At 42.8% G+C, this 27961-nt stretch overlaps 1 protein-coding gene across 1 annotated transcript in view; it reads left to right on the top strand.

Annotated features, from left to right (window-relative positions):
- Window positions 1-27961, top strand: part of slit1a (slit homolog 1a (Drosophila)) — a 119724-nt gene that overhangs the window by 16175 nt on the left and 75588 nt on the right. Inside the window, exons 2-3 of the mRNA XM_061690838.1 lie at window positions 88-159; window positions 3648-3719. Of these exons, the coding sequence (XP_061546822.1) occupies window positions 88-159; window positions 3648-3719 (144 nt within the window). The remainder of the gene's footprint in view (window positions 1-87; window positions 160-3647; window positions 3720-27961) is intronic.

Below are 27961 nucleotides of genomic sequence, written 5' to 3'. Positions count from 1 at the left end.
TTTTTGCAAAGATCTATATAGACGTTAGAGCAGGTAGAAAATAAAGATGAAATACTAATGCTTGATTTTGTGTTCTCTTCTTTGCAGGGAGCTGAATGGTAACAATCTTACACGCATCACCAAGAGTGACTTCGCTGGGCTCAAATACATCCGAGTTCTGTAAGTTTTGTGTCTGTCCTCTCCACAGACTCAGACACACGCACATTTTCCACCGTACCAGGCCCTGCCTCTTAAAGGCACATGCATGCAGTAGCAAAGCAAAGCAAATTTATTGACATTATATAGGGACTTACCTACACAAAGTAACTCAATGTGCTTTACATGATTAAAAGCATTTAAAAAATAAAGACAAAGAAAATAAAAGACAGCTTAAAACATTTAAAAACAAACCGATTTTTTTTTTTTTCTGCAGGGCAAGAAAGATCAATTTAAAAGTGGAGCTTCTCTAAAATACTTAAGCATAAGCATGAGGGGGAAAAAAGAAGTTTTTAACTTGGATTTAAAAAAATTGACATTTGGTTTGCAACTTATTCCATTTGTATACATACCGTATATTCTATAATTTTTTATCTGCAGTTGTTTTGTGAATTACAATGTTTACAATGGGTTTAAAATGTGTGTTTTGATAAGTTTAAGTTTGTTTAAACTATGTAGGAGGGGTAAAACTATTATAAAATTTATGTATATGGATTTTCTATATATTGCAGATTTTCACCTATTCTAGAATGTATCCCCTGCGATAAGCAGGGGTTCCCTTCAAACATTATGGTGAGGCTCGAGATAAAGATGCCAATTGAGGAGATTATTTTCACTCTTTCACATCACTATGGCATAAATGGAATCATCCGCCCCTCAGAATCATAATGCCACTCCCCGTCTCTAATCATTCGTTAAAAGGGAAGTATCCTTCCAACTGATGAACAGTCACGTTGGTGAAGGTTGACACTTTTGTTGTTATGCTAATTTTAGCATTATTAAAAAAATTTTTTATTGGCAGCCCAATGCTTTTGCGCAGTACTGTATGTCTCTGTCTGAATGTAAATACTCTTGTATACAGACATACAATTGTACAGACTAGTCACAAAGCTCACATTAGCATAAACCCTGTAAAGTGGGCTTATGGAGATCTACTCCACAGTACATTAAGCAGCTAAGTGACCGTAGGAAGAGATGTAATGGACTACTCTCTCACTGGGTACTGTCTGTTGTAGCATCACTTATTGTACCCTCGACGCACACTTACACTTGTCCTCTGTTCCTACACATCAGCAAATAATGTGTGCATAAGCACCGCTCCTAAATCAGCACCCGGCACAGTTAACACGTTTGGTTCAAGTTGCAGGACTCCATGCGTGTTGAAAATAAACAGCTCTTGTAACATCAGTAATTAAAGCGGGTTTTGGAACCGGACGTGTGCACAAACACCACGGGAGGGGATGCCGTGTGGATGTTTAACATGTTTTAAGTGTAATGTGAGCAGCACACAATTCTCTCTGCCCCTGTGGAATCCTATTTTCAAGCCTCAGCGTTATTCCACCCCATCCTAGTCCCCTGCGTCCTTTCTGAGCCTTGTTAACACTGCTGCTTTTCTCCTCTTGCTGTCTGCCCTCACATATTGTCTGCATCATCCCGTACCCCTCCATCTCAGGGTTAAATGCCTTTTTAATGTCACCACAAGGTGAGAGGGAAGAAAGACAGTAAAGCCTCCTTTTTATGTTTGCGATGCATGGGACACACACACTTACAGTATGTGTGCGTGTCATCTACCAAAAAGTTCTCGAGGACCTCTCATACCCAGGGCAACCCTCAGTAGGAACTGAAGAGAAACAGCGGTTTTTCTTTGCAGACAGCTGTCAGTGTAGCATCAACACAGCTGATCTCCATCCCCTTTCTCTGGTACTGTGTGTAAATCATTTTTTTTTGTTTTTGTGTTCATGCCAGGAAAGACAATCATTTCCAAACTTCAGAAGGGATATATATAGTATAAGGGATACACAGTATGTTAAAAAAAAATCTGAGGGACCACCATGTATAGTTTTCAAGTCTAAAGTACTGTGCGCAGGATTTTTCCCATCTAAATTCATGAGAAAGCGATCAGAAGTCAATTGCACTTTTCTCTCAATGTTTATGGAGCGCAAACAGTGATTAGCATTTATATTTGATGGTGAGGAAGTAGAGACTGCTGAGTTGTAGGAGACGGGAGAGGTGGCCTTTAACATGGAACAGTTGTATACGTAATGAAGGAACACTCTTGTTTCTCCTATAAAGTCTCCTTCTTGACTTTGTGTTATTGTAACACTTCCAAAATCATCCAAGACCCCTTTTGGGGGAATTAACTTTGGCAGTGTAGGTGAGAAAATGTGCCTGCATGTTTATGAATCAAGATGTTTTCTTTTTTTTTTTTTGTTACATGCAGGGTTACCCCGGATCCTTGGTCTAAAATTTGATTTTATAAAATTGAGGCTGACATAGGAAAGGGCGGTTTAACGTCAAATGTAGGCATAACAGAATAGCAATGTTGCCAGTGTCTAAGGAGAATCTGAAGTTTCAAACCTGAGAGTCACTCCCCACGACCCTTAGCGTTGAAAGTGGTTGTTGCCGTTACGCTGATGTCGCTGTGTATCTAATTATCTCTTTGCACGTAGATGCATCGGCGTTGCATTTCGGGCACAGTGATGGCTCGTTCTGTCTGAAAGGGACCATTATGCCCATGAGGCGACGATTTACTGGGAATGCAGCGTCAGAGCAGCCGATGTTGAGCATTTTAGCATAATGACAATCATAATGAGCAGAGCCGACTTAAGTTTCACGATGTACGAGCTGTCGCTCAGACAATTTTTTGCTTTGACTTGCGAGCAGAAGTTTGAGATACGAGCGTTACATGGCGCCAACGAACTCGACTCAACTCACTTGGCAACAAGAAGCAGTTTGGCAGACCGTGAAGAATTCTTCAAAAAACAGAGGCTTCAAGCTGTTTATAAACTAAACACTAACACTAAAGTTTACAAAACATAAAACCAAGAGAACTACATCTGTATTTGTCCCCTAGCAATGCAAAATGCCATAGACGGGTTAACGAATGACCCCATTTCACAGTGTTGTAACCCTTTAAGCAATGGATATCTGAACAACTGTGCAGCAACACATGTAGACAGACAATATAACAATACTCAGGGGCATATATATTTTTGACGCCTGCGAAACACAAGTAATATTACTACAGCTTACTGAGACTTTGTGACTGTCTCCATAAATATCTGTGTGTACTTAAATTGGCGGTGGTGGTGGTGGCTAAGGTGTGCACACCAATGGGAGGTGCACAATGACTTAGTAATGATCAATCAAAATAATAAAAACAAGTCTCCACCCAAGCACGATGCCCAGGGACCACACCGGCTCTGGCACCCTCTGAGCCACTTTGGAAAGCCTTTCTTCCCTGCCTGCCTTTTTCTGCCAAGATTCCACGGAATGTCCTCCATCCACACCGCTGGCCTGCATGTGTTTGTGGGTTTTGACTATACTTCACCCAAGTGTGCATAAAGACCCACTGACTGAAGTCCAGCCAAGCATACCTTTGATACTTTGATAAAGACCATCAGTAATAGTCTATCTTACAGTTTGTAATACTAATACTCCTTTCCCTTTAGGCAGCTGATGGAGAATCAGATTACTGTGATCGAGCGTGGGGCTTTTGATGACATGAAGGAGCTCGAGAGACTGTGAGTACCACCCCTGTAGACAGACTCTTTAATTGTATTTCTAAACCCCAGCTAGTGGGTCCATGCATTAGTTGAGTGTAACGTGACTAACAAGAGGAGCTGTCCATGAAATGTGGCTCGAGTACAAAGCACTTTCCTGTCATTCCTCTGTGGGTAGATGGTGCCAGGAGCATTTCTTGTTACCTTTGCCCGACAGAAATGCCCTCAGTGGGCCTCCCTCGCCGTACACCCAGACCCATCTGGACAGCACCATCACTCCTCAGCAGCTTGTAAACCAGCCCTGAAAAGACATGGGCAAACACAGCCAACCACACCTCACCCGGCGCATTAGCAAATCAATAGTGCTAGCCGCATGGAAACCTGTGCCGCAGATGACTTTATGGGCACGCACGATTAGTGGTGAACCCAAAAGATTTTGCCTTAATTCGAAACCCACAGTAACAATTTCACTTGCTCAAGGCCATGCACAGATCACCTTTCATCTGTGTTCAACTTTTTCCCCCTTCCAAATGGTTAGTTATATTCATGTTCCAGACCACTGTGGAAGTTAAGTGGCTGGTTCTCTGATATTTAAAAAGCCACAAACCCACCAGCAGGTAAGCAGTGGTGCACACTGTTAAGTCCCGTTATGCACTGACGCGCCACCTCAGTCATTCTCAGTAGTGAGTGGCACCGGTCCCAACATCTGTGTCAAAGTGTGTGCGCATGGCAGAAGCCTGTCTCACAGATTTGCAGCCTCTCTATGTCACAGCCACTGCATTTACTCCCACGGGCCCCCACTACTCAGTAGAGGGAGAGAGCTGTGGTTTGCAACAAATTAGCAAGAGGCTGTTCCTCATTGACTTAAATGGTCTATTTGCATAAAGCCTGCCAGTCTTGGACGTGACGTGTTTGCCAACCATTGTTCCAGTCAAGAAACATTGTGTATTGATGTAACTCAAATCAAATCCACACATGTGCGCATCATGTAATTGATATAATTCACTTGTTACCAAATAGAAATTTTGGCGCATTGTTGCTCTCGGAAAGAGAGCAACAGATGTAATCCTACCCCAGCGCTGTTTTGTAATGTCACCATGCAGTCTCTGACTTAGCACGTTAATTCCTCCTGAACTTTCAAGTGGATATTTATGTGACATTCAGAGAGAGACTGAAACACAATAGCCCGTGGGCTACGCTGATTCAACTGCATGTTGCAGAAATTATTCACAGCTTCAACACACAAGGACACAGACACACATTCACTGGTTGATCATATGCTCTCCCGTAGGCGCCTGAACCGTAATCAACTGCAGCAGCTTCCCGAATTGCTCTTTCAGAAGAACCCTGGCCTGTCTCGATTGTAAGTAACGGCAGCTTCTTCTTTTTTTTTTCCCTCAACTGACCAAGCTCCCTCACTCACATGTCATCTCTCAACACTGCTCTTGCTCTCGTGTGTCGTAACACAGCACAGCAAGGTTTCATTTACCGATGTCGGCTTTGGTTTAGCGTGCACAATTAAACAGCAGTCAGACATAAATTTAAGTTACTGAAAGGCCAGTTGAGGTTTCAATGATCCCCAGTGTTCCTTTCTGGCTTTTGGACTCTTGGGCCTGCATTCCTAATCATCGGCAGTGCCTGCTATAGAGAGTGCACTGCTGACAGGGAAGTTGTGTGTGGCCCAATATATTTTGGGCTCTGTTCCAAGTTAAATAATACCTATTGAGAGCTTTCTGTCTGCGGACTGCATCTCCATCCACTGATGTGTACACACACGTGCCCCATACTGTGAAAACGTCCCACAGTAATGCAATACATATTTTTTTTGTGGAGTTCTATCTTTTGGATAATCAGTGTCCCTGTTGCGAGCTGATCGTTCCAGCTCACATTATTCCAGTTACCTGTAGCATCTGGGAACAATGAAACTGCAGGACATGGAAAAATAATTTCTCTGCCATCTATTCACGCGGTGGTTTCTACTAGCTCATGATCCTGACTTCAGACCCCCATCTGCTTATCTTGCATTTGATGTCTAATACCATCTTGAATCTGTTGCTACCTTGTCACCATCTTGACACGTCACCTGTCATTAAGCCAAAGTCATCCCCATTAGAGCAAAGCGTCATCCTTCGGGACAGGGAATGTCTGCTTATGGCTTGCTTACTGGCTTGTCTGTCTAGCTGGAATAGACACAGAGCAGGCCGAGGCCTTCCAGATCGCCACACGGCCTTGAACAAGCGTGATTAGTCCATCTGGGGCAAGCGACTCTGCCAACAGCCAGCAAATTGTGCTAACACAGCTCCCCTGTTTCATTCAATCTGACTTCACACTCATTATTCTAAACTCTGCGCCGGCACATCCTGCACAATGAGACCTTGGTCACTTTGGCTAAATCGATTCACAATGTGTATACAGTCATTTGTTCTTGATCCTTGGCTGAATTAAAGAGAGCCATAATAGGGCATGACGCTTTTCAGGTGTGTTGTATATTCTTAAGCAGTTAAAACAAATGAGCAGTCCAGTCCCACCAAATTGAAAATAAAGCAACCATTAAGGCGCTTGCGGTAGATTGAGGGATTGATTTGTGCGAGATTTAAAGAACAGCAGCATAAGACAAAGACTTTTCTTAATGTGTTTCTTAGCTCCTGATGTGTCTGGGCCACACTCTGGGTTCTGGTTCTAGTCTGATGCGGTTAGGTTACAGGTCTCACTGCTGCCAGCCGTTTTTAATGGATTTAAAAGGTTTTCCAATCCCAGGGGAAGCCTTTTCCTCCTATTTCATTTGTACCTTTTGCTTTTGTTAGAAACAACCAGGGTATGATCATGTAAATCTAATGTCTACCTTTGCACTTGCACAAAGTGCTCACAGGGGCTCGTTAAGGTCTACCTTTATAATCATAACAAGCGAGATTATCATAAAAGGTGGTGCAACCACCCAAATGGTTCTCTTCATGTCAATGCAAAATGTCTTCCTCAACCTTTTACGCATTTGCTCTTTGTCTCAATTACACCCTCTATTGATCTCAATCTTGTGTTTCAGTGAGGCTTTGGAGGAAAAAATGTAAACATAAACCTAGAAAAATAACGGCAAAGGCCAATGGTCCTTGAGTTCATGCAGGTCTTCCCAAACTGCTGTGTGCGTAATAGTGTGATGTGTAACATCTACTTATTGCAAATGACAGCCAATATAATAATGACACAATCATAAACTGAAAAAGGTTAGTTATGAACATTTCCTCTATAAAATAGAACTTTTATCTCCACTTAAAACACAGTCGGTTAAAAATTTCTGTTTTTATGTGGAGGGACAGCTGTTGAAATATAGGCAGCCATGTGAATAACTAGTGCAGGATGTTTTGAAGTTCACGTCAAAGACCAGTAAGAGAAAGAAGTGTTGAAGTTTAGTCACAACTGTTGAGAGAGTCATTTATTCCCATTTGCAATATAATCCTGTTCAAGTAGTTAATATTCCAGAATGCGAGAGCAATTTATTCCCATTTGCAATATAATCCTGTTCAAGTCGTTAATATCCCAGAATGATGCTTAAAAAACAATAAAAACAACACTTCAACAGATGTGACTGTTGAAATTGAAATTTGTACAGTATGGGACATTGATGGTTTATATAGTTGACTTTGGTGCAGCTGACGTTTGATCATATTCATCTCATGTTTCAACCTAATGTGAATACAAACAATGAAAAAATAATTTGGAGTTTATCCTCCATTGTTTTTTGATAGAGTTGAGGTCAAACTCATTCAACCAAGCACTACGGAGAATGCAAGCACTGTGGTGTACACATGCTACACCTGAAAATGGCCCTAAGGCAGTAAGCTTAAGGATCTTCTCCAACCTCCGAATCATTGTTTAATCAATTAAAAAGTGTGTTCCAAAGTTCTTTTTGTCCCCATAGTGTGTGGTTTGTGTCCGCGTCCTTCTTTATCTGAACCCTTGCCCTCTCTTCCCAGACCTTAGTGATAGGAGACACTGATGCATGTGGGGCAGAGCGAGATAACTGGAATTGATGAGAGATGATTAGCAATAGTTAGAGGTAGTTACAAGCCCTCAGTGATGGATGGCGGCTGGATTTCATTGGGAATGGCGACAAAGAGGGGAGAGATGTGACACGGAACATCAGTGAACAAAAGCGGTTAAAATAGAGTTGCATTCATCAATGTTAACAACCTGTTGCCCACCAACCCCTCGCCTCATGCCATGTCCCCTACTCTACACAGCTGTAATCTTCTCATCTGTGCCTGTAATTAGCGTCTCCTCGCAGTGGGAGAGCAGGAGGAAGTGAGGACCGTGGGACGGTGGGGGAAAGGTGAGAGGATTTGGCGTATACTGGAGAACAGTTAGCTAAAGAGACGGCCCGAGGACGCAGCATCTGGTTTAAGGTCAGGATGGGTTCTGGGGGAAGTGGAGGTGAAGGTTGTTGCTTGTTGTTGCCATAACAGAACCTTGTCTGAAGCGAAGAGTTACATGGCGTGGTGAGGGATGGGAAGGTGAGGTTGTTTCACCTTGTATTTCTCCCCGGGAGGTATCGAAGTGGGGTGGGGTTGTGTACTTGCACAAAAGGCGGGATGAGGAAATCTTGGCAAAGAACTGGAGAGGGCATGTCGTAATCATCCTTAAGATCCTTTTTCCATCTTTCATTTTCATAGTGCAATGCTTGGCAACGGGCATATTCATATACACAAAACCCAAAGCCCTGCCATACTAGCTGGGTGACATAGATACACTAATACACATAAAGGAAATAATAAGGGAAATGTAAATAACACTAATTAGACAGCAAAAAAAAAAAAAAAAAAAACTTGAATTACATCTCCATGGGCTAATGTGTATTTGGGGGTCGTCCATGGGGGAATAAGTTATTTCTGGTGTTTAAGATAACAGTGTCAACGTGTCGCATAGTTATATGGGAGAAATGTTTCTGTTTGTTGATTGCTAAGGTGAGGAAGAATATCCAGAAAAAGTAGTGTGCACTATCATCAACACTATAAACCATGTAACTGTCACCTTAATGCTGCTTTGCTTTTCCATTTAGTACATTTCTTAGCTGCAGGTTGGCTTGAAGACAGAAAATCAGCTTTCAACCTTCAACTTTTTATTTATGACGACAATGAAAATAATTAAATTGCAGTGTCTGTTGCTATTCCTGCTTGTGAGCCGGGCAGACCGTTAATGCTACAAACTTGTCTCGTTGTTTCCTTCTCTTTGTCTCAGCTGATAAATGACCTGCCTCAGTGCGTCGTGTCTCTCGGAAGACTGTTTGGGGCCCAACTTTGCAAGCGTCTCCATGGCAACTTGTCTCCTTCCATCGCTTTCTGGGTCATCAGTGTGCCCTCTTGATTAAAATCACCGCCTCACATCTGTCCAGCATCAAACTCTCAATGCATAGGAACGTACTTACGCTCTCGTTTTAGCAGCGATGCCAGTTTCCAAAAAAGACTGCAAATGCTGAAATTAATTGCAACCGACTGATTCAGGTTCTGGTTGCTTCAGTGGGGACTTTTAGTAGTGGAACCATTGGTTGCAGATTTTGGGCAGACTAGTCATCTGTTGCGAGCTTCCCTCCTTGTTCATATATATATATATATATATATATATATATATATATATATATGCGCACACACGCACATATATATAAAATCTACGCCTCACACATATATATAAACCCTTTGTGAATGAACTGTCAATATAAAGTGTTTGAGTTTTTGCAGTGGCAGGCAATTCTTGACCTGGCGGCCGACCAAACCATCCAAGTCAGTTATTAACTTCTTGCTGCTGCATCTCTTTCTGCCCTTCTCCTTGTCGGGTGATAAAAGCGGCTTTTACGGCTTGTCACTGTTTTCTTTAAGAGTCCGGGACGTACGTGCGTGCGTGTGTGTGCGCAGGAGAGAAACACAGACTAAACCATCTGAAGAGAGCGGAAGCCAAAAGGTGGCAATTTAAAAATCACTACGCCATTTGAAATATTCACCACTTCAGCACAAGGGAAGCGAGAGAGAAGAAATGAAAAAGAAGAAGAAAGTGGAGTTGAGAGAGTAGTTGAGATATTCATAGCGAAAAAATAAGAAACAGCGGTGTTTATATCTACTGACGATTCTGTGTCCGTCCTCATGAATGATTAAAGTGGTGGATTGAGGATTATTAAATATTCACACCAAAGCACAGGGACATCAATGCTGTTTGTGGGTCCAGGTTATGCTACACACTGCTCTACACATGCACATGCTGTATATGCCAGCATTGGTGATCTACAAACAGACACACACGCGCGCGCGCACACACATACATACACACACACACACACAAACACACGCATGCCATACTCCACAATCACCGTCAAATCATACACGTCTGAGTCGAGTGTGTGCTTTTGCACGTGTGTTTCCTGCGCCGGGGAACTGGCCTGGTCATTATGAATTGATACAACATGAATAAGACATCACAGTGTGGTCCAGATCCGTCATGAGTATACACACACGGGGATTTCACTCAGTGAAACTGCCCAAGGAGGGCCTGTTTGTCCTCCTCTCTGCTCCTACTGCTGACAGTTCAGACTGGTTGGCAACACTTGGTCCAGATTGGAACTGACACTCAGAGGACAAAACACACACACACACACACACACACACACGCACTCGGTATTGCCAGGCTTGTGGAATGCTACAAACTGGCCAGGAATAACGCCTATTTTTGGTGCAAAGTTGCTGTAGTTGTGTGAGTACAAACAAACGTCTAAAGTTTAATGCAATCACTTTTGGGATGTTAGTCCCAATTTATGTTTTATTTTTTTCAGATTTGGAAAATGTTTTTCCCCCATTATTAACAATGGAAATTGAGTTAATCCATTCCAGAGTTAACCTTTAAAAGCATGTATTAATTAAATGTATAATAAATTAGTACAGCTGTGTGGTAGGTGGGTGAGTGCTCAACTAGACACATCTAAAAACAACATTATTGATTAATTGCCTCGCCAAATGCAACCGGTGGGGTACAAAAGAATTCACACTTGTTAGACTTCTATTTGAATCTAAGTTGTTTAAATGTGCCACATTAGTTAATCTTTGACGAGCTTTTGGGACATTCAATGACCTTTTTGGACTTACTGTATAGCAGTGGTTCTCAACTGTTGTCACCCTGGGACCAGCACTGTTGCATAGTCGAGACACACTTTCATAGAAGTTAAGAACAATAAATAATTTTGGATATAACCTCTGATAACACGTACAGTATATTATATTTTCAATGCCGTTTCAAATGAGTATTCTTTACAGCCAAAATCATATTGCTTGCATGACATATTTATTTATAGAGTAAACTAGTGGCGAGAGCACAAGGAAGTACGATATCTTGTTACTTTCCTACCATGTTCCATGTGGGAACGTGGTACGCCTCTGTACTGTACTGAAAAAATCTGAATCTGAGGCTGGGTCTTCTTTTGGAATAATAGCCCACATAAGGCCGAAACAAAAGCACACTGAACTGCGCTATATTCAGGTATGCTGAGGTCTTTTGAGATTTGCTGAATCCTCTTGCAATATGCGGATGTTTCCCTTGAATTAAAGTCATATTTTTTCACCGGTCGACCTCTCTGCAGAGTAATATAGTTATCTAAATGAGCCTTTGCCATTGGTTACACAGCATAATTGGGTGTATACTCTTTTACAATCCAGTTTCCTAGCTCAGTGTACAGTATCTGTCCATCCCGTTACAGCTCAGTTAAAAAATCTGGGATTTCGATCAGCGCTATCTCCTCTGGAACATAGTGTAGAGGCCTTGTCGGTGAGGATCTTAGCTGGAGCACTGCGCTGTCTGTGCGTAATCTTTAGTTATGAAGTGTTTGGGTCTGGACTTGAGGCTCCCAGGTGCATTGCTGGATGTATTCCAGGTAGACACAACCACAGCTTTTCCTCACTCAGGCGGCTTATTGTCTTCCAGTGCAGGATTTATAACCACCCACGATTATATCAGGCAAACACACCCATGTAAGGAAAAGGGCTGCCCCAGCCACGTCCTGTGGCCCCCTCAGAGATTTAAAAAGATGCCTCTGGGCATTTTATTAGGCAGCAATGTGTGGAGTTTCTAATGATTAAGTTTTGTATTTTTTCTTTGGAAGCTCATCAGACAAAGAAAAACGCTGTAAGGAGAATGGCTCGAAGAGTGATTTAGTCACCTGGGGAAAAGCCTGGCTTTATGACAGAGATTTGTGGATTTTTATTTGTGTGTGTGTAATTAGGGGTTTACAGACACATCCCTTGATCCTCTTCCCTATGGCTATAATCACTCTCGCTGTCTGTCTGTGGCTCTCACGTCCATTCTTAAGATTTCAGTTCTTCAGACTCCACAGGCTCTGCTGTACTTTTAGTCTGAAGACAACCTAAAATGACAACCAGCTTTAGATAATGCAGTCTAAAGCTGAGAGAGGCAAAAGGTTTGCAGGAGACTGTTGAGCCACAGAAATCATCTCATCTCTCTTTTATAGGCCAGTGGTGCACTTTTAACACTGTATTACTAAAATGTTGGAAAGAAAAGTTCTCAGCACTACAAAATCAACTTTCACCGCACATTTTGTTGCTCCTTGTCTTTACAAAAAGACCGCTCTACAGTTAAGAGTAAAGAACATGCATGATTAGTTTTTTTTTTAATGCATATTTTCAGTGCTACAAATGTTTTGTCAAGACCTGCACATTGCTTCAGGTCTGACGATCATGTTGCAATTTTTTTTAGTTTCAACACAATTGTAAACACAACTGGTATCAAAGGATGAGACAGTGATCTCAGCTACATATGTGGAAGTGTGTGTGTATGTGTGTGTGTGTGTGTGTGTGTGTTTATGGTGAAACGTTGTGATGTGCAGGGCTTTCTTTTGTATAGTAGCAGGATATCACAGGTGTCATGTCACAGAGCAAAGAAAATGAGAGATGCATTTAGTATTGCTTGTGAAGACATCATTGGAAGTAAGAGGATGAAAATCTCTCTCTCTCTCTCTCTCTCTCTCTCTCTCTCTCTCTCTCTCTCTCTCTCTCTCTCTCTCTCTCTCTCTCTCTCTCTCTCTCTCTCTATATATATATATATATAATATAGAAAACTTGAATCCAGTTAGAACTGCATTTCAGTGATTTAAACAGACTATGCTTGAGTGGAATAAGGAAAGGGCTGAATGAATCGCTGGGGAACGGATGGATGTGAAGGTGACGACGTGTGACAGAGGCAGCCAATAAATACTGTGTGGATTTAGCAAATGGAGTTGGCAGACAGGGCAAAAGACGCAAAGCGAGGGCCGTGCAGAAGAGCGATTGGCTTCCTCTGCAGACTTTGAAAGGATTCTCATCTGCAGAGGGTGAGGAAGCCCGGTGCACCTGCAGAGGAGCATTAGCCAAAAGGTCCATTATCACTTCAAAGCGGGACTCTGCCAAAAGAGGCCTGGGTGACACGATGGAGGTTAGCAAAAAAACATGCAGCGATAAGACTAGAAAGATTACCTATCCCCCACTTTTAGTCGTACCCCACTCCCTCGCTGTCATCTTGCCTGTCACACCCTCCTTATCACTTCCCTGTCCTCGCCTTCCATGACTTCCTGTGTCTTATCTGTATCTTCAACCCTGGATACCAAGCCATATACTGTATTGTATGAGATTTCTTTCATTCATCTTCCCCCTGGCTGGATTTGTCCATCCTCTGGCTTAGAAAGGGCCTGGGGACTGGAGGTTCTGACGAGCCCCAGGTTTTGGTAATGAGATTGCAGACACTTTCATGTGGAGATAAAGCTGACTGGTGGGGGGTGGTGTTGTTGGTGCTGGTGTTAGCGGAGTGGATATTCCCAGCACAGAACTTCAGAGTAGGAAAATTGGTCAAACCAGCGCAATCCAGCGCTGCAATATGTGGACAGTTCCCATGAAGTCAAGACGAGCTCAGCATTACACACAATACTGTTAAAAAATGGAACAAATCATTATAGCATTCCTCTGTCCAACCCAATATATTTCCTAATATTTACAGCCTTAGAAGGTCAGACGTTTCAAGCAGGACAACAGAATAAGCCAGAAATCAATGGTAGACACAGACTAATACACATTTCCTTCTATTTCTCTTTGCTTGCTCTGCGAAAGAGTCAACACCCCATAAATTCGCCATGAGAATAAGTAGTACCCAGGGACAAAGGCGGACTGACTGTGGGGATATTTGAACAGGCAGGCGCTCTTTGATTTGACTTTGCCCAGTAGAATCAATGCCACTCCCTAAATCCTCCATACCCAGCCCCATTAAGTCCTCCCAAAAGCTAAATATGCATATGCGTGTGTCTGGTAAGCCGTAACGCCTAGCCACGCACCATTAATGCTCCCTCCCTCTGACACCTTCATTAAACCCACGAAGGAATTACCTTGAACTTGCATATTAGGAGTCCTCTCTAACCACAGCAGAGGATGTAACGCGTACACTTGAAAATGTAGTAGGAAATTGTACGACATACTGTATTAGCCTTAACTGGGCATGAACCTTGCCGCACCCAAACAAGGTCCATATACGTGTATGACCTCTCCAGCAGTAGACCCGCGGAAAACTGCGAGTCTTATCTTGTTATACAACCCAAATAATGACAGAAGTGCAGTATTTTGCCAGAATTCCAAATGTTATGGTCATAATTAAAAAAAATAAAAATAAAAAAAGATTATACAGTATATCAATGTACTACTTATCATAGCGCCTTCCCTATTGTACTAAATCTGACAAAAACAATTCAGAAATATTGGTATAAGACCTTTAACTTAATTAATTATTTAGTCTCTAATACGGTGAAACCTCTAAGCCCATTGTGTACAGATCCTTAAGAAGTCCATCGACCCATAATATTTCTTCCGGTTATCCCGGGGAGGCTGGCGGGGACAGCCGCTTAAGCAGAGAAGCCCGGACTGCCCTCGACCCGGCCACTTCGTCTAGCTCTTCTGGGGGGATCCTGAGCCGTTACCAGGCTAGCCAGGCAACGTAGTCTCTACAGCGTGTTCAGGGGCATCTCTGGGGCCTCCTCCCGGCAGGACGTGCCAGGAACACCTCACAAGGGAGGCGTCCAGGGGGCATCCTTAACCAGATGCCCTAGCCACTTCATCTGGCCCCTCATGTCCAAAGTGAGCTGGGATAGGCTCCAGTTCACCCGCAACTCCAATGAGAGGAAGTCCTATAAAAAATGGATGGCTTGATATAATATTGACACAATCCTTGCGGTGATATTGGGTGACTGGGTCTCAAATTTGACCAAAGTGACCCTCGAAAGTTCTTTAAAATGGCTTCTATTAACTTGCCCTGTCTAAAGTCAAACACAATCCATTAAGGGAAACTGGACAAGCTCCTAAATGTTGGGATTTGACAATAAATGTTACCATAGGAAATTATTAAAAGAGAAATAATCTGATCTAGTGAGGATAAGCGGTTCAGAAAATGGATGGATGGATGGATAGATGGATGGATAATCTATTCTAGGGTCAAACTTTCACCGTCATAAAACTACATACTAGCCATTTTTAAGTAACATTATCTGTATATGCTGATGTCTCACATGACATCATGCATAACATTTATGTGCCACTTTCGAGGCATATTTTTGGCATAATTGTATGACCACAGGTTTCACTTCTCAAAGATTAATCTTCGTAACATTTCTCTTCCAGTAGCTGGTCCAAAGTTATTAAAATGCGGCATAGCTGTGGACATGCCTTGGTCTCCCTTCTTTCTGTTTTAAGTGCACCTATGTAAAAAAGTACAGTCGGTGTGTCTGTGTGTGTGCAGTATTCACAGGCAGTAAAGGGGATCTGCCCAAGTTCCACTTCATAAAGCTGTTGTAAAAGAGAAGGAGGTCATTCATGGTTAACAAAGACTTTTCACATGAGCAAGCTAACAGACTGCCCTCCACTGCCTCAACACACTTTTTACCCATTTTTTTCTCCTCTTATTCTTCTGCTCCCCCATTTTCTCTTAACTCTTTGTAATAGGTTAATTGGTTGAACGTCTTTGACTTATCCAGAACAACCTACTTCATCGCAAAGAATGTTGGCAGAGCAAAAATGGCATCTGGCCTCATCAAATATGGATCACGATAAATACCGAAACGAAACGACGATAGCTTGACTTTTCTCATTGTCTTTTATATTAAAGCTTTAGTTGTTTCTATGGAGACTGGATTAGCAGAGTGAACAACACTCACATGCTGCTGCCCTTCTGCAATCTCACCCTTATCCACCTTGCTACCTGTGGTTGTGGATATAAAAAGATAGTGTTGCGTCGGAGGTAACACATTCACGACTTCAACTTTTTCTTTAGTCCAACTCAAGCTTCTTGTGGAAATTGTAGGAAATTACTCGCCTCTCCTTACAATATTCTTTTTGCATATACAAGATGGAAGTTATATTTTTCTGTTTCGTTGTTGGTTGAGTGAGTGTAGGAAAGTTAAACAGTGACGGTCAGTGGGGTTCGGGAAGCACAGCCTCGTTTCCCAAGCAGGCACCCTCATTGTGACATGGTTAAAGACGTGTCCCAACACCATTCCCATCACCCCTCATCCCCTCTACTCCCATCCCTCCATCCCTCCCTCTATCTCTAGAGAATTGCTTGCCCTTTCGCTCAAGCCATTCCGTCTCTTTGGAGCTCATTGTTCCCGGTTGCTAGGTGATAGCCGGGGCCTCATTTGGTCACCTTGGATACAGGGGGAGGCCTGGGTATTTGGTAAAGGGTCAGGGCTGCCAGAGGTGACGTGAAGGTGTGTGTGAGATGACATTTACGTACATTGTTAACCATCAAAGTGTGTGTGTGAGGGGGTTTGTGTGTGCATGTGTGTGTGTTTGATTAAGGGTCAGGCGTGACAGAGCGGGTACAAAAGTGTAGGGTGTGACCAACCCCTCCTTCACCATTTATTAGCCTATTGAGTGACCCACTCCCTTGCTCACAGCCAGACTGGCCCAGGAGGCAGTAGACCTGTCAGTCAACAGTTTGGGGGAGGGGCAGAAAACATAATTAATGTCTGCCTCTAAAGCGGAAACTAGAATGGCACTCTCTGAAGCACAGACCTCCACCAAGGCAGAACTGTGAACAAAAGTGGGGGGCAAATGGTGAAAGGCTGTATTTGTTTGTCCATCTGTTTGTTAGTTAGCAGGCTACTTCTTGGTTTGCAGAGGCGGACGTCGGATAAGGACTGTTGGTAGAGAACTTCCTGTTTCATGGAGGATGACATAAGATGACAGGACTGGATCATCGTTTACGGTTCCATCATGGGGAAAATGGAGAAAGAATATTTGTGTTTGTCCATCTATTTGTTAGGTAGCAGGCTAATTTCTGGTTCCCTAAGATGACTGGACCGTACCGTTTTTGTAATTATTCGGGGGTCTGCCCCCATATCGTCCCTCACGACATCCATCGACCTTCTCTTTGGTCTTCCTCTAGCTCTCTTGCCTGGCAGCTCCATCCTCATCATCCTTCTACCAATATACTGACTCTCTCTCCTCTACGCCCAGAGGAGAGAGAGTCAGTATATTGGTAGAAGGATGATGAGCGTGCCCAAACCATTGACGTCTGCTCTCTCTAACTTTGTCTCCAAAACATCGAACCTTGGCTGTCCCTCAGATGAGCTCATTTCTAATTTGATCCAACCTGGTCACTCCGAGAGCGAACCTTAAAATCTTCATTTCCCCCACCTACGGCTCTGCTTCCTGTTGTGTCTTCAGTGCCACTGTCTCCAATCCGTACATCATGGCTGGCCTCACCACTGTCATAAATATATTTGTGTAATATTTGTATCTACATGGAGTTTGGAGTGTGGAGTTTGCATGTTCTCCCTGTGCCTGCGTGGGTTTTCTCCTGGCACTCCGGTTTTCCATCCATCCGTCCATTTTCTGAGCCGTTTCTCCTCACTAGGGTCGCGGGCTTGCTGGAGCCTATCCCAGCTATCATCGGGCAGGAGGCGCCTGCGTGGGTTTTCTCCTGGCACTCCGGTTTTCCATCCATCCATCCATTTTCTGAGCCACTTCTCCTCACTAGGGTCGCGGGCATGCTGGAGCCTATCCCAACTATCATCGAGCAGGAGGCGGGGTACACCCTGAACTGGTTGCCAGCCAATTGCAGGGCACATACAAACAAACAACCATTCACACTCACATGCACACCTAGGGGCAATTTAGAGTCTCCAATTTATGCATGTTTTTGGGATGTGGCAGGAAACCGGAGTGCCCGGAGAAAACCCACGCAGGCACGGGGAGAACATGCAAACTCCACACAGGCGGGGCCGGGGATTGAACCCGGGTCCTCAGAACTGTGAGTCTGACGCTCTAACCAGCATGCCCGCGACCCTAGTGAGGAGAAACAGCTCAGAAAATGGGTGGATGGATTTGTATCTACATTTGTGAGTGAAAAACTTTACGAGTTTGTAGACGGGGATTATTAATTCCTTAAAATATTTTCTCTGTCGAGTTTTTCTTTGGCAGGCTACTTCCAGGTACACAGAGGATGACATAAGTTGACTGGGTTTCTGGGGTTGGTGCTTCCATTGTGACTCAAACATCAAATAGACAACATCAACAAAATAGACAACATCAACAAAGGTGAAAAGGATATCTGGTAAACAATGCATTTGTGTATTAGTAGGGAACTTCTTGGTTCAGAAAGGATGACAGGACTGTACCATTTTTGGTTCTAGAGTGGGCGGAATGCTTCCATCGTAATGCAAACTGACAATGTAAAATGTCTGTTTTTGTCTATTTGTTTGTTAGTTAACAGACCACTTTATGATTGAAGGAGAGTAGTCTAAAATGGATTAGATGGATGGCACCATTTGCACTCAGGCAGGGGGGACAGTTAGTTCCATTGTGAGTCAAACAGTGGAAAATTCCTGTATGTTCATTTTATCCCAGTGTGCACTAATGTAATGAGTTCTTCTTTGGTATACTGTATGTGTCACCCATCTCCATCAAAAACTGTTTGGGGAAATCCCCCCCAAATTCTTAAATACAAAACAGTATTTCTCTCTTTTGTGCTTAGAAGTAATGGACGAAACAAGCCTTAACTGTAAGGCGTAGAGTTGTTGTTTTTGGGTGTTGGATACTGTTGATGGAAGTCACACCTGCTTTTGTTTTAATCGCTGCCTCTCTTTTTGCCATCTATACTGAGCCCCTTTCCCTCTGTAAAATACACACCAGGGGATAGTCTCTTTGTCAAGCAGCCCTTGTGAGTTCCCATCCTCAACAGTCAAGCCAGTCTGGGTCTTCAAGAGTCCTGGAGTGCCTTTCATGAACCTCCATCACAATAACGCACATTCACACACAAACCTGCACTGTTGCTGCCAAGACTGAAATACACGTTGAAAGAATGCAAGTGGTGCAATGAACAACATAAAGGAATATTTGACCAAATGAACTGCTGTTCAAAAGTCCCATCTATGCTATATGTTCTTCTGGATACATTGACAGAAAAATCCCACAGACACAGTGCAAAATCTCTTAGAAAGACTTTGGAGAAGAGTGAAAGCTGTTAGAGCTGCAAAAGGGGTCCAATTGCGTGTTTTCTTCCATTTTCACTTCTTGTTGATGATATGGCCAGGTGTCCCAATACTTTTCTCTACATTCATTAATGCTCTTTCTTCATTGTTGCATCAGTGAGTCCTTAGAGCAAAACCTTTTAATGAGTATACTTCTAGGATGACTCACCTCGTTGTGTTTTTTGTGAGTCATCGCTGCTTGTTGTATGTCTTTTATCCCACTTTTTAGCGCAAGACACGGGTTAACTTTACCGCGTCTTCCGGCCTCTCACTTATGCACAACGATGTAGCGATGGCCTCTGGGTCTATCTTTGTGGTTCCCTCCAGAATTGCTATTTGTCCTTTAGTGTTGGCATGTGTGAGTGTTGATCCATTCATATAACAGATTGCCTTTCAACTGCTGCCATGTGTTGTAATGAGTCAGATGGAATGATGGAATGTAGTGTCCTCACCTGATTTATAGCAGATGGCAGATTCCAGAAGCTTCTAACATACTCATGCCACAAAGAAGCACTGACTCATTTGAGGAATCGTTTTTTCTGAAATACCTCCAGGGTTAACCGCATTCTGTTCAGTGATGCTGGTCAAGCTTCGATTTTCTCCACTTTCTAAACAGAATTTCCCATTGCAATCGGTCGTATTTGAATAATTTGCTCCAGATTACAAATTGTTAATATCGTAACACCTTTCAACTTTTCACATTAGAGGTCGTCACGGCAATTCCCTCTCACGATTTGTTCCTGGTGCAATACTACCGATACCCCTTTCACTGTCCAAGCCATTTTGAAGTTATATTTTAACATTTTAATGGTCATACAAGGATGTAAATAAGTTTACTAGTGTAATATTTAATATTATTTAAACTTTAATGACAAATAAGAGGGAATATTAAATGTCTTTTTTTAAATATTAACACAACAATGTAAAAAAATTTAGTTTAAAAAGTTACACAAACAGATGGACTGGAATGCACAACACCAGGCACAGAAGATCCAAATCAAAGTCCTTTTCTGTGCTAAACATGGATTAACAGAAGCAATGCTGCCTCCTCAGTTATCCACATTACTTCTGGTGATCATCTCCAACTATCTTTCTGGTCCAAATTTTGAAAAGTTATACTTCCACTGTGTCATATCAAGCCAACAGCAATGGAACAAAAGTGAAAGTGAGTAAGAAAAGTAGAAAGATTTTACAGAACCAAGACCCAATGCACAACTCCATGTTGTACAACTTGCATACAGCTAGCTGGCTAAACAAGGAATCTTTTAACAGGCAAGGGGAGATATGCATAGTCACAGAATTAAGGAAAACAGGTTATTGATGGCATCCAAAGCATTAATGGAAGATGAGTTGATGTTGACCCCCGATTGTGCCATGCAATGCTATGACTGTTTCTTTTGTCGGTGGAGCGCCAACCTTTCTTTGTGCCCGTGTTTGGTCCGGTGACATTTCTTTGTGCGACTGTGTGTCTCAGAGTGTAGTGTGACTGCCCTGCTCCATAAATCACTGTCAGATTCCAACAGCACAAAACAAAGCGCTCGCCTGAAGCTCGGATATTGTCGGTGCGCATGTGTGTGCGTCTATATTCGCTCGTGTATGTGTCTTGAGGCCTTGGCCCTTCCTTAACTGGCAGCAAGCAGAGTTTATGAAAATTCACTGAGTGTGAGATGGGCACTTTTTCTTCAGCTAAATATTGCAGTAAACGTCGCGTCGGGTGACACAACACCCATTCGATTTCAAGGAGACACAGAGGAAGGGGGCGAAGGCAAAAATGTTCAGAATGAGGTTGATCGCTGGTACGTGATGGAATAAACTGTGGAATTTCTGTCACTGCGTGCGCGTGTGTGTCCCACACATGGGGGGGGTTTGGGGGCGATAAATAAATAATGATTGAAATGAGAGCAGCTCTCCGTGGACCTTCTCCTTTTTCATGAGAAGTGACTGTTTACAACTCCACACACACGCACACACACTTCAGTACACGCTACATTCATGCTACTAGAGTATTCTGACAATCTCCTTTCCAGGAACATATCTGAACTGTGAGCTTTTAAGGCTAGCTCCATTTATACACTGACGCCGATTAAAACTTTTTCACACACTAGGGTCCCCCAAAATTCCATCTACTCAATAGTATTAGTTCACATGAAAACATTTGCAGGCTGTCGTATGCATGTGTGTGCATGCCAAAGCAACAGGTGGCGCTATGATGCCTCCCCCTAAGGCAGTTTCCGGCAATTAGAAGCATTTGCAGGAATGCGGAATCAAGGAAAGCAGCATTTGGGGGTGCTTGGTTTACAACAGTCACAACATACAAGGTTTTGACGTTACAAACTGCGCGTAATAGTTTGTGAAGAGCCAGAAGAATACGTTGTCACGGGCACAAGAAGGCATGCTCAGTTAATGCCATACTTACTGTCCTTCATGTTTTATATTTATGGCCTAGATACATTAACACGACACAAACACATTGTAAAAATATGTACATGTTTAACAGAAAAATCCAGCAGAAGTTCCTCCATCCTCCCTGTCTGTCAGTACCGTGATAGGTGAATTGCATTTTGTGTATTCTAAGTGCTGCTTTCCACTTCAAAGTACCACCAGGTCTCGGCTCTGTTTGCTTTGGTTTGGTCTGCTGGAAAACTGTGAAAACCATGCCTCAGTGAACACATTGTTTGGAAGGAAACACGCTAGCAACAACAACAATGGAGGAGAGCGAGGGTGTCCTGTGCATACTTCTCGACATTTGGCTGTGGGCTATGTTAAGGACATGCATTTTCTTCAAGAGGAAACCGAGGGCAGTTAGAGAAGGGGCCACTGCACCAAAGAGGAGTTTATTACAAATCTGGTTGACCAATATGTGGTCAGCAGTGGTTTGGGGTCTGGCTGACCAGCTACTACAAACAGTACCTGGTTTTACCAATGAAAAGGCTCGCATACAGAGTAGACACATGTCGAGCTGAGGAGGTACCATAAGTACTTTACACTGCATTCCTGCCACATTGACGGTGATAGGAAAGTTCGAGGTGAAGGCTGAAGCTCACACACACACTAGCATGGATATAAATGCCTTCCTTGTGAGCGAGGCCGGGGAGCTTTAGTGAGCTCAGCAGGGTAAATACAGTGATAAAAGCAGGATTTGGGGGGTGATTGCAGTGGAAGGAAGCGGCGGGGAAGGGAGAGAATTTATTCCTAATATCCCTGCAGGCCCAGGCACGACAGACGCCCCGAGATTTGTAACCAAACAGCGAGAGTGGCGCTGACTCATTGTTCTTGTTCTTGCTCTGCGGGCTGTCCTAACACATCATCACTTCCCTTGGGAAAGGCCACCTTCTCCTCAGGAGAAGATGGCGGGCCCAATTTGCAGACAAAATCTGACCTTTTTCTTTGCACGGAGTAAATGAAGTAGTAGCGGGAGAAGAGCCGTGAGTGAAAACGAAAGCGTGAGAGGGCATAGTGGTGCTCGTGAGACAAAGTGAGGGATTCATGGTTTTCAAGAGGAGGCCGTGCGAAGATTCATTTTTTTTGGAAGATTTTTCAAACATCTCATTTCTAGGCAACTGAAGCAAAGTTCAAAAAGAAGGAAAACAACAGACTGGATGGATAGCGATTGGAGCGAAAGATGGAAATGGGTTGACGTTAAGGGATACTAGTCTGGAATGCTGCAGCGGTTTTAATTACAGAGAGAGCAATAGTCTTTTTAAATATTTAGAGTACAGATGAGCTGTGTGTGCATACATGGGCACAAACGTAACTGTGTGTACACATGTGCTGTGTCTTGACACAAAGATTGGCCCTGTGTGAATGTGTTAGGAGTTCAACACTTTTGAAACTTGTTTCATAATGATGCCCACTGGTTTGTATTGAGCCAATGAAATCACATCTTGTTGTCTAGCCTAGTATGAGCTTATAGCAATTATTTGGCATTTACAAGATTGGAGTAAAAACTAACATTTATATTTCTAATTGAGGTAACAAGTAAAAGCTTGGTGTTTTGTGAAGTAGTCTGGATTTTGCTTGTAAAAATCATAATGGCAGTCAGTAGAGCGGAGAGCTCCACCAAAGTTAAACACTAACCCTAATTTGGCTCATCAGTAGTAACACTCGACCTTCGTAGATGTCATTGGGCTTCATACATTTTTCTGAAGTTTGTAAAATGCCAAGAAATCTCCACATGTAAAGTAAAAAGATTATGAATCTGCACCTTTATCCAGATCCTAGCCAAAATGTCAGGTTTTCCCACTTTGATCCAGGCCTCATTTCAACTTTAACCGGATTTGGCTTTGTGATTATATGTTACCCTACTATAGCAAATTTATTTATAAAGCTCTTAAAATCAACCACAGCTAAAGAAATTGCTGTGCATCAGAAATAAATAATTTAATGTTGTAAATCAATTTTTTTTAAAAACTACTACTAAAATCTAAAGGGAAAGTCAATCAAAAGAAGAGAGAAATAAGACAAGAAATTGCTGTCATACTGGGTCGAAAATGAAGCAATATATATATATATATTTTTTTTTAAGAGTATTTTCAGAATACATTATTAAACAAACCAAGATGAAAACATAAGATACTTAAGCAGAGGTAATACATCCCAGTGGGTGTTACTGGGATGTAAAGAAGACAGAGTTAAGATCCTGTTATCAGGCAATCAATGAATCTCACCAAATAACTCAATGCAAATACATTTTAAACCTAGAAAAATAATTCTGTACATTACAGGACTCCTCACTGTCTCACCCCTCTTTCCTCCTTTATAACATTCACTACTATCATTACCTTTCTTTCCTGGTTGACTACTGCCTCATAATGTACCGAATATGGTACCTTGGCCTATAATGGGCTTTGTGCTCACTCTTGACATTGTGGGTCAATAGAAACACACGTTAAGTGTTATCAATTATAATGTGACTCACTTTGACTAACTGGCGTGAGTTCAATGAGATAAAGGGGACATAATCTTCAGGCCGTTAAACACGGAATGACAGGATGTACAGTGCATAAACGTGAAGGCGATGTGACTGTTGTCTGTGCGCACGAAGCCGCGGAGAGGATGCTGGGGTTAAGTGCCCCAATATCCTCCTGGTTTTAGGCCGCATGTGTGAAGAGGAGACACTCTGGCTTGTCAAAACGGTGGCAAACAATCTTCCTGTCTAGGCTGTGGGGCGTCATTTTTAGCTTTCCGCTGGCCCGCATTGATCTGTCAGTGACAAAGTTAATGAGCGTGGACATGCGGCACAAAGTCTTGCCACAAAGACATCAAAGTGCCGCCGCCGTGACCGACCTGCTGTGAGACTGGCCCCCGGGCAGACCCCCGGGCTGTTTGCGAGCCAGGAGGGGAGGAAGGGGGGAGCTCTTGGCACCATGTGTAAGAAGTTCTTCCATCCTCCCTGTCTGTCTGACAAACTTGAAGCATTCTCACACCCACGTAGCAGGTTTAGCATGTGTTTGTTGCCATAAAAAGGATTAATCAGAGAGCAGCAGCAACTCTGAAGGAGTCAATAGGATTCCCGCTCGCTGCTAGTAATCACCGCTGGCTGCTTGGGAACTTGCAGGCTATGCGCGCGCGCACACACACACACACACACACACACACACACACACACACACACACACACACAGATGCAAAAGTCTTGCTTACTACTTGGTAAACCATTGGCTAGTGGGCTTTTCTTCCCGCTCTGTCAACAGTAAATAAGAGGGGGGCGGGGCAAAATCCCACAGCAAATATTAGCCTACGCAGACAAAGGCATTCCAGACAGAGTTGTCACTCTCACTCGCTCATCCTTGAAGTCCCATCCTCCCACCTCCCTCCTTCTCCACCTCTCTTCATCTCCATCCAAACCTCCTCAATTGAGAATGAGGCATCTCGGTCCTCTGTGGCTTCAAGTAGGGTGTGTTAAGAAAATGTGTGCAAATGTAGTTAACTCAGCTTATGAAAACATGACGGTCAAAGGCAATTAAACTCTGTGTAAAGTGAAAATAAATGTCTCGTAAATTTCTGTTGCGTTTTTAATAGGGTTGGGCATCATTTGAATTTGAGCGATTCCGGTTCCTAATTTTTTCCAAACGATTCTCAATTATGATTCTTTTAGGGGGCTGAGTCAAAAAAGTTTGCCTGGTTTAAATAAGGGCTGTGCAAATGACGAATTTCATAATTTTGAAATCCATTTTCTTAGCAGCCCACAGCATAGACTAACACGAACATTTGACTCGGGGTTCTTTATAATCAGCATCAATATCAAACCTATGAACTAAAAGGCAATGTGTGCGGAACTAACCAAATTAACTTAATATTAATTCATTCATGTTTCAGCTAAAAGTTAAATATAGCATTGTTAAAATACTTATTTGCGACTGTTTAATCAGTTTATACGTGTAAGTTTTAACTTCGTCGTGTTTTAAGCATGTAGCCTTTTATTTTGAAGGGTACGCACTGGAACTCAGCATTTTGGCGCGAAAGGTAACTTCACAGGACACCGGTGAAAACCAAAGTAAAAGACGGCAAGAAAAAGAGTAATGAATGGAACCAAATGTTCTGTAAAACATTGATTGCTTCACCTACCCACCGATGAGGCACAAGGTTAGTGTTTGTGAATTTTGTCCCAATTCATTGGGATGTACAGTTGCTAGTTTGACCTTCGGTAAAGTTTTAGCTCAATGTTAAGCTTGTAATGCGACTGTTTCTACTTTCTTTCCAGTTTGGTAAAACAATGTATATTTTACTTTTGTGTCTGTCATCAGCTCTTACGTTGATTTGAAGACTAAAATAAACGCTAAAAAACATCAATGCAAGAGTCCAACCCACCGTTTAACTTGTTAGCTCCCTCAATGTTGGCATAGACATATTTTATTGTTTACACTCACCCAATTGACTTCACTGAAGTTCCGCGCGGTGTAGGCTGAGGCTCGGAACTTCTACACATCTTGAAATCCTCCTTTGCACAATATAATCATATTCCAAGTGTTACACTGAGTCAATTGTTCATTTATATTAACAAAGTTAAGACACACTTTTGTTCGCCGCCGCCGTCTTTCTTCTTTGTTGGTTTTCTCTGCTTTTTCATTGGTTTTTGCCACTTTCCTCTTCGGGGTAGACAGACTGTAGGCATCGAGACTGGGAATCGAAATTTTTAAATTTGAACCATTCCGGGAGAACCAGAATGTTAGTCACGTTTCCAATGGGTTTGCAATTCTTGATCCCCAACCCTAGTTGTTAACAACCCTGCCAAATTTGAGTGATTATAAAATTCGACAAGTATACAAAAAGAGCCTTCAAAATCGCAAAAATTCAAGCCATTGTCGCTGCTCTCAAACACTGTGGGCGTGTCCGCTGAATGAATGAAACCACGGCTTGCTGAAAAATGGATGCTACTTCATCTAGCATCTTTCTTATGCCTACAAATCCCTATGTTTGAACCATGAATATACTCGGGTGGCTGGAATATATCCTAACAGATCGTCACGGGGCTTTTCACGCTGCAATGAGAGGCGCTAGCCGCGAGCGAGCTCGAGTGTAGCAATAATAACTCAGTAATTCACAATTGTTTGTTGTGTTTTGGAAACGGAACAAAAAAAAAAACCTACCTTTTTACAGTTGTATTAAACAATATTCAACATGAGGTAGCATATATTTTTTTAATGAATTAAAACATAATCTACACATCACCTTGTTCTATCCAGTTAATCACTACATCCAGATTACTGGTATCCATCCATCCATTTCCTATACCGGTTTATGCTCACTAGGGTTACGGAGTAACTGACTTTGGGTAAGAGGAGGGGCACTCCCTCAACTGGACACCAGCCAATCGCAGGGTCTATATAGACAACCAATCATTCACACTCACGTTCACAACTTTGGACAATTTAGATTCTTCTATGAACCTTAGATGCACGTTTTTGGAATGTGTTGGGAAGTCACAGTGCCCAAAGAAAACCCACACAAGCATGGGGAGAACATATAAATCCCATACAAGAACTCAAAAAAAAAAAAAAAACGTTTTTTTTTTTTTTGTTTGTTTTTTTTTTTAAAAAAGTTTCTAGTGTCACTGACACACATTTGCCTCCATCCATTTTCCTCCCTGTCTGTCGTCTTCCTCACCGCGCTGCCTCCGAGGGTTCAGATGTCATCCTCGTTCTTGTCAGGAGACCCCTAATGGATCGGTCACGCTTGGGACCCTCCCAGCCCGACTCCCAGAGCCGGGGGTGAAAGGTCAAAGTTAGAGTGAGATAGTGAGCCCGCGGTGGAAAACATCCGCCCGGCTGTGCCACCGGCGTGGATTATTTTCTCTGCAAACACCTTGTCCCATAGGCAGAAAGCACAGCGGTAGCATACAGCAAACACAATAAATAAGAGTTCAGCTGCAGGATGTAACATTGTCAGGTAAGCATACAAATGTGCTCCTACACGCACGCACGCACACAGACACACACACACCATGTCTGGTATATCCATTATATCCACTTGGGGGCCTTGAGAGGACACCTATGCAGACTGTACGATAGTGTGTGCGTGTGTTTGTGTGCGTGTGTGTGTGTGTGTGTGTGTGTGTGTGTGTGTTTGTGCGTGCATGAAGCCTCAGTTGTGATTAATTCTAAACCATTCATGTGATCTATTCCTGTTCAAAGAAACAAAAACCAAATGTGTGTGTGGCTATAAGGCAAATCAATACACATGATGATGTATGAGGGTCAGAAGAACTTTCTCTTTGAGCAGCCCATGTCCTTGACTT

This window comes from Phycodurus eques, chromosome 11 (assembly GCF_024500275.1).
Source record: "Phycodurus eques isolate BA_2022a chromosome 11, UOR_Pequ_1.1, whole genome shotgun sequence".
NCBI lineage: Eukaryota > Metazoa > Chordata > Actinopteri > Syngnathiformes > Syngnathidae > Phycodurus > Phycodurus eques.
Note: the sequence above shows the minus strand (reverse complement) of the source record. Positions and strands in the feature narration are given on the sequence as shown.